The sequence below is a fragment of the Enhydra lutris genome, unplaced genomic scaffold (assembly GCF_002288905.1).
Source record: "Enhydra lutris kenyoni isolate GAN:26980312 unplaced genomic scaffold, ASM228890v2 scaffoldscaffold3, whole genome shotgun sequence".
Lineage (NCBI taxonomy): Eukaryota > Metazoa > Chordata > Mammalia > Carnivora > Mustelidae > Enhydra > Enhydra lutris.
Window position 1 is genome coordinate 36,617,349 of NW_019154087.1, and position 7,417 is coordinate 36,624,765.

At 41.6% G+C, this 7,417-nt stretch overlaps 1 protein-coding gene across 2 annotated transcripts in view; it reads right to left on the reverse strand.

Moving 5' to 3' along the window:
• The window catches only part of LOC111155139 (glutamate ionotropic receptor delta type subunit 2), a 1,452,064-nt gene extending 1,446,044 nt beyond the window's left edge, over nt 1–6,020 (reverse strand). The window contains exon 1 of one of the 2 annotated variants that reach the window (XM_022515215.1): nt 5,632–6,020. In XM_022515215.1, the coding sequence (XP_022370923.1) occupies nt 5,632–5,719 (88 nt within the window). In that variant the 5' untranslated portion in view covers nt 5,720–6,020. The remainder of the gene's footprint in view (nt 1–5,631) is intronic. The other variant, XM_022515223.1, reaches the window with a different exon arrangement.
• Between the last annotated feature and the right edge of the window lie 1,397 nt (nt 6,021–7,417).

Below are 7,417 nucleotides of genomic sequence, written 5' to 3' on the forward strand. Positions count from 1 at the left end.
GTTGACCTAAGTTTCATCTCCATTAGTCTTCTAATGGGATATGCTCGAAGAAAGCATATTGCCTCTTTAAAAAAATGAAATAAACAGAAAAATTACTAAGTGATCATAGATGCTGGTTATAAAAATATAAATTACCACAAAAACCCAACAGGACTAATAGTGGTAGTAGTTGTATGTGTTTGGAAGAAACTGTTACAACTACATAAAACTTAATACTTATCAGGCCAAAATTATCTGAAAACATATATAATCATGCACAAAACTCAATGGATGACATTGTTTTAAAATATATCTGTATTTGTGCCTACATTTTTTTCATAGCTCTGTGCATGTGTGTTTCACATTACAAACATTTAGTTTGGTACCCAAAAGCTCCATTAGTAAGAACTACCCACAGTTAAGAAATAGCTTAATAAGCTACATCCACTAATTTGCTTATGCCAGCAGTAATAAGCACATTTCTAGCATTTTTGGTGTCTTAGATTTTTGCACACAGAATATGTATTAAAGGATATATTTCTGTTGTATTTTAAATTTGTGAAAAATTTACATCATTAGGTCTAGGAATCTTATCTACCTGGAGAATAGAGAGTGTTGATATGTACTAGAACTACATTTTTGTAAGCATGAGAGACAGGGATAATATTTCCTATTCTGGTTTGAAAATAAAACCACCTGTATCTTATGGCATCACCTCACTGAATGACATTTTTTTTAGAGAATTAAAAAAATACATCCCTCATGTGGTTTTCAAGTAGGACTACAAAGAAACAGCTCAGAATGCAGTGACACCTAATGGCAAAGCTATCTTTATAGGCCATAAATGTATTTTCTAATAAACATTATGTTTGTGGTAAAACTGTCTAAGTATGGCTACACATCAAAATGTTGTCTGTCTATAATCTGAAATATTATGAAAATCTAAAAGCAATACCAAATACTTTACTTTGTAACAGTAAAATAACACAAGCAAATGAAGAAAGGGGAAAAAAAAAGACTTCCAGATTAGAGACTTTGGTTTTAAAATTACAATACCCTTTGAGACAAAATTACAATATGATAAACTTAATCTTAGGAATTGAATTAAATATAATGCATCTTTCATTACTCTTAACAATCTCAACTGGTTTCTACTGTTTAAAAAGTCTAAAGTTAATCACCTTGATTTTTATTCTTATTTGAATTAAAATTTATAGGAGATATTTACTGGGTGTACACTTCACTTGGAATAGAAAGCAAAGGTCCTTGGTGTAATGGCTTATTAGTCATGTCATAGTTGATACTGTTGATTAATAACACTGTCTAACTTAATGCACATCTGAATTATGCTTCAAATAACTGTATTAATGATACAGAAAAGAATAATAGTAAAGTGCACCCTTATTTTAAATTCAGAAACTACTTATACATATATTCCAGAAGTTTACACTATATGTTATCCATAACTTAGGAAGCAAACAACCACTATAAATAATAAAGGGATAATTTAAATCATTGAGATATCTTATACAGTAAAAGAAGTCCTTAATGACTCCTGGGGGCTATCATACTCAATACATATTATGTAAAGAGCTGGAAAAGAAATATTTTGGTGTAAGACACAGTACATTTTCTGGAAATACTTTTACATTCTATATTTGATAAAACTGTCCTCAGTGCAGAAATCATGAAAACTATTGCTTTAAATCTGCCATCTATTACTATTTTTAATGTGGACATTTTATTCACCCACCAGTTTTATACTTTAATTTGAACTTTCTCATGATGAAAATATTCTGCGTATTGTTTTAGGCTTCTCAAACAAATCATAGTTAATGACTATGATCTCAAAGGATAAAGTATCATGTACTTACAAGAAAAATATAAATAAATGGTTTGTTTCTATTCCCTGTTGGCATATTTTACTATGACTGATAACAAGAAAAGCCTGTGAGTGATTTTCGTAAAATGTGACTACACTGTTTGAGAATATCCTTGTAGAGATATATAACTGAGGATAGCTCATTTCAATCAGTTCTGTGAGCACAGGAACCAGATAAAGAAATGAGCATACATTAAACTATTAAAACATGAGATCCTCCATATTAGATTTGAAGCAAAACACAAACTGTGCAGTTGACTGGAAATGCCACCTAATCCCTGCTTAATTAAAGCAGTGCTCTACACTCCTGTTGTGTTTAGGGAGTAAAGAGTGTGGAACGACTGATGTATGAAGAAAATAGCAGTCAGCGTGGATAATCTCAAAGACTTTCGAGCTTTCTAGCTACATAAATCAGAGCGACTTTTGAATAGCCTCATAAAACACAGTATCATTGCCATTCCACTCACGATTTTTTGGTTCTTCCTACAGCATGCAGATCATTAGGAAACTTCTAAGCAATCAAGTAATGTGGGTCTGATGAAATTACTCAATCAATGCACAGGCTCAAAGTAAAAGCATAATTCAAAATTGCAGTTTTTATATGTCAAAAGACCTTTCTTTGGGGAGGGGGGAAGAATATCACAATTGAGGTGATTCATTTCTAAATATTATGTGTGTACATGTGCTTTAAACAGATATATGCAATTATCAAATATCTTTAAAATGTGATTTAACAGAAGAAGTAATTATGTATGCTATTCGTGCATTTTTTACTGAAAATAAAGACACGGCCACTTCAATTATTGAGTTTAACTATTATGATATATTTCATCATTCTAGTAAGTTCCTGTGTTTAATAAAATATATTAGAGTTTAAAATACTATAATTGACTTTTAAAAACTACCTGCATGGAAAAAAAAAAAAAAGAAAGAAAGAAAGAAGAATGGAGAGAGTTTTCATATATATAATTCTGTTCAACACTAAAAGGATTCAGTATTTAAGGAAACAGAGCAGGTCTTTTTTAGCTTCCGGGTTGCTTGAACTGCATATTGCAGCTACATTCTACCTGAACCCACACTACATGAGGCTAGAAAGACCTTCCATTTCTGCGTATCTCCTTGTAACTCTAGAGCTGAAATATTAACTTTCCCTTCAGTATCATCACATTCATCCCTTAAAGCCTGAAATATACATTTGCCATAAGCATATTTCTCCCAGTAAATATTTAAATGAAAGCAATCACCGCCTAAAGATCATTAATTCTCTTGTGCTAGTCAACCAGGTAAACGGATTCAATGAATAGTAATCGATGGTTTAAAACTTTAGGATGGGCATTTAGTTCTGAATTTATTATACTTTGGCTAGGATGAGAGGTGGAAGCAGGAGGGGCTTTTAACCTCTGACATGCACTCAAATTAGCTTTGGTCACTTTCTTTAATTTGGGAATAATATTTATCAGTATATTATAAAAGATAGGAAGAATCTGAAGCAATTATCAATTTGCTAGCTTTCATGGCAATATTAGGTAGCCTATAAAAGAAGCTAATCCTCTTGCCTAATGTACTAATTGCATTCAAGTCAAATTGTCTGATAAGTGTTCCTTTTAATAGGATATACACAGTTCATGCATACAACTTGCTGTGAAGAAATCTGTAATTTGTACTGTTACCTTTTTTTTTTTTTTTTGGTCTGGTTATAAATAAGTAAACCATGTCACATTGACAAACAGAATGCAAAGGAAAAAAATATACAACCGTGTGTTGTATTTAGAAACAAATGATCAGACTACACTGCAAAATAGTATTCAGCTGATAAAGGACAGCAAGAGCTGTATGTGTTTGCAAATAATATATTTATCATGTGGACCACAGAATAAGCAACAAAATGAGCATTTATCCACAAGCCTTGTCTCCTGAGCGATGAAGAGCCTACGGCAGAAATCCCAAATCATAAAACGAATGTAAAGTTACCACATTATATATATACATCCTGTTCCAATCATTTATAACAAGACATAGATGTATGTCATTTCTTTAAGAGGACACAGTTCGCTTCTGAATTCTATCAGAACATTACTGAACCCCTTAATGAGGCCATAATTTCTCCCTGAAAAGTTCTGAACCCACAGGCCCTGTTAGCCCCCAGGCAAAACGTGATCTAGCAGTCAGGCTCTCTAGTGCTTAATTAATGCCTAAGTGCAAGGTTTAGAATCCTGACCTCATTACCCCTTATATAGAGACATGTATGGTTCTATTGATATAAATGACAGAGAATGGCAGACATGTTTACAAAGACAGCCTCTGAGACCGAGGAGTCCCCTGGAGCTAAGGGGCTGGCCGCTGTGGAGGCACACACCAGACATAAGCCCCTCGCTTGGGCAGGCACAAGAGCCACCTGAAGCAGGTTCCCTTCTAGGACTCTGTGGGGTGAGTGGGTGGGGTGTGTGTGTGTGCGCGCGCGCGCGCGTGTGTGTGTGTGTGTGTGTTGAGCAGGCGAGAGGCAGGGGGACGAAAGGAGGAGATGCTGCGACCCATCTGTCGCTTCAATTTGAAGAACATCAAGCCGTGTGGACAGATAAAAGTCCTGTGCCCAGAAAAATTCCCCAAGAGGGGCCTCTTTTCATCCCAGTAAATGAACCTTACTGGCCCGCGGACGCGAATTTCCGTAAAGGAAACCGTCGCATTAACGCAGAAAAGGCTGCAGGAGCCGGTCTCCACTCAGCTCTTACGGATTAGCAAGTGAGAAGAGTTGGAGCCTGAAGCTGCGAGCGCTGTGCATGATAATGACGCGCGGCCCCCACCCGCCTCCGCTCCCGCCCGCGCCCGCGCCCGCGCCAGCCGCGGCCAGTCCCGGCCCGTCTGGTTGCCAATAGGTGGGGCCACGAACATCTCCGAACCGGCTCGGCGTCCTTCTTGGAGTCAGGCCGCCCGGCCGGAGCCCAAACGTCTTTCCTCTCGGCCTTGCGCGGCAACTCAGAGTTGACCGCGAGACTAGGCGAGGCAGGTGTCTGCATGGCAGCCCACGAGGGCGGCCAGCGCGCCCTGCGCTTCTCGTGCGCCCGGGGGCCGGTCTCGCCGCCGCGCCAGGCCGGAGGAGTATGCGAAGCAGCGAGGCGCGCGGCTCCCGGTCCTCGGCTACACCGCCGCCAGCCCCTCCCGCCACCGTCGCGGCGACTCTGCGCGAGTACTGCAAAGCCAAGAGCACGGGAAGAGGAAAAGGAGGCTGGGGGCGCAGCCAGCACCCCGTCACCATCGCACAACGCTGCGGCTAACGCAGCCCGCTCACGTTGCAAAACCACCTGTTCGATCCGAAGGGAGGTCCCCCCACCTCTCACCCCAGTTTTCGCCTCACAGGTGACACACACCTCTTCTTTCCCCTAAGATATATATATATTTTTTATTGGAGCAAATGTACATCCGGGAAAGAATATGGAAGGTAGAGTCGATTAAACTTCCTTTCCCCACACACTTAGAACCCACCCACTCCCCGCACTTCCCGGCACACACGCACAACTGAGGTAAACTCGAGACCCCCACCCATCCAGCATACACTCCAAGATTCACCGCGAAACAACGGCCCCAGTCACGGTTCGAGCATCCACATCCTGCCAGAAAACTGAACAAGTGTGAGGGAAGGTTAGCGGGAAGGGGCAATAAACCGAAGCCAGCGCCAGTTAAACCACACAGAGGGCGGAGAGGGGGAGGCAAAGGGAAACATTTGCTAACCCAAACGTTTGAAGTACCCACAGGCAACACCTGCTTTTTCTTACCGATGTGAATGATTGAATCCGCATTCGCCAAGTCCCAGGTTCGAGACCACCAGACGGACAAAACCAAGAGCAAGGGGAAAACTTCCATCTCCTCCTATGCTGAATCTCTTTTAGGATGGTTTCTTTTTCGATATTTAAAAAAAAAAAAAAAAAAAACAGCCCAAAGTGTTTGGGGTCACGATAGAGTTTAGCGCAGCTTTTTCTTTTTTTTTTTTTTTTTTTTCTAAATTCCTATTGCCAGAGCAAAGCCTTTAATCGCCGTTGATGAAGGCAGAGCGAATAAGAGAGCCCAGCCTGAGGAAACCTCCTTCGCAAAGCCGTGTCACTTGGAGGGGAATTTTGGCATCGCCAGAGTTGTTTGCAGTTTGGCTTTTAAAAAATGTATCCAGCCTCGGCTGCTCTCGGGCAGGGGGAGAGGCTGGAGCTCAGACCTTCCCCATCGCTGCGCCGGGGCCGCGGGTCTCCAGTCCCAGCGCCGCCGCAACTTCCAACAGACCCCCCCCCCAACACACCCACGCCGGATGTTCCCCCCCCCCTCCCCCCCCCCAAAAAAAGCGCCCCCCCCACCCCCGCCCCAGCGGCCCGCAGAGAATCACTTGTCCTCGCTGCCAAAATAAAATCTAAGTGGAAAGGAAAGATTAGGAGATTCCAAGCGGAGCAGCCAGATTCCAACAGGGAAGGGAAAAAAGCCCTCTCCAAGAGGGGTAGTAAAAGTGAACTTCAAGGTAATGCAGATAGTAATGCAGAGAAAATTCCTTTTCTGCGCGAGGCGGGGAGCTGAGCTCGGCGAGGCGGGCCCCGGGAGCCGGTTCGCTCGGGCGCGATGGCGGGGGAGTTGCGCTGGGCGCGAGCAGCGGGGCCGGGCCGGCGGAGGGAAGCCTGCGGGCTGCAGGATGCTTTTGGAGCGGTTCGCCTGGCGGGATGCAGGAAGCGAGCAAGGAGCGAGCCTGGCAGCTTCAGCACTAGCCCCACGTTGCCTAGAAATGGATCACCTAGGAGAACTAGCGAGCCCGCGAGAGAGCGGTGCTGTCAGGCGGAGAGGGGGAACCGAGGGAGGAAGAGCTTCTCTCTAATAACCACCTCCTCCCCCTATCTGCAATACAAGGGAGAAACAAAATAGTGCTCTCATTTCCCTTGGAATCTTCAACTGGGACTGAGAAAAAGGCAAGGCTCCAAAGGGGGGGGGGGGGACGTTGAAGCTTTTTGGTTGTGTTGTGTTTTGTTTTGTTTTGTTTTGTTTTGTTTTTTTTAGAAGGTTAAAGGCAACCTGAAAAAGCCACCCCACTTATTTAACCTTGTTACTGCTATTCTCCAACAGGTATCAGACTTTTTCTAGTCTTTGCCTGGAATTAGTCACATTGGATAAAAACAAATTAGGGACACCTGGTCGCTAAGGGAAAAAGAGACCTAGAAAGCTTTTAATGAGATTTCAATTATAAAGTCAAAAAAGGAGAGGACGTGCTAATTATTTTTTATACAGTGATTTTTTTCTCTCTCTCTCTCCAGAGTATTTTTAGGCAATCAGGATAGAGAAAGGATAAAAAAGAATGTGAAATTTAAAATATATATATATAATAATTAAGTAAAATACATGCTTCAGTGAAACATTTGATCCAAATATTACATTGAGTAGCTCTGACAATGGACCTATGTATATAAATTCAGAATGAGGAAGTTGGTTGTTTCTCCATGAAAAGAGCTGAAAAAAGTACTGAATGACAACGTCCCCATCCCAGAATGAAAGGATTTTTGGCATGCTTATTCCTTGAAATATAATCCTAACAAT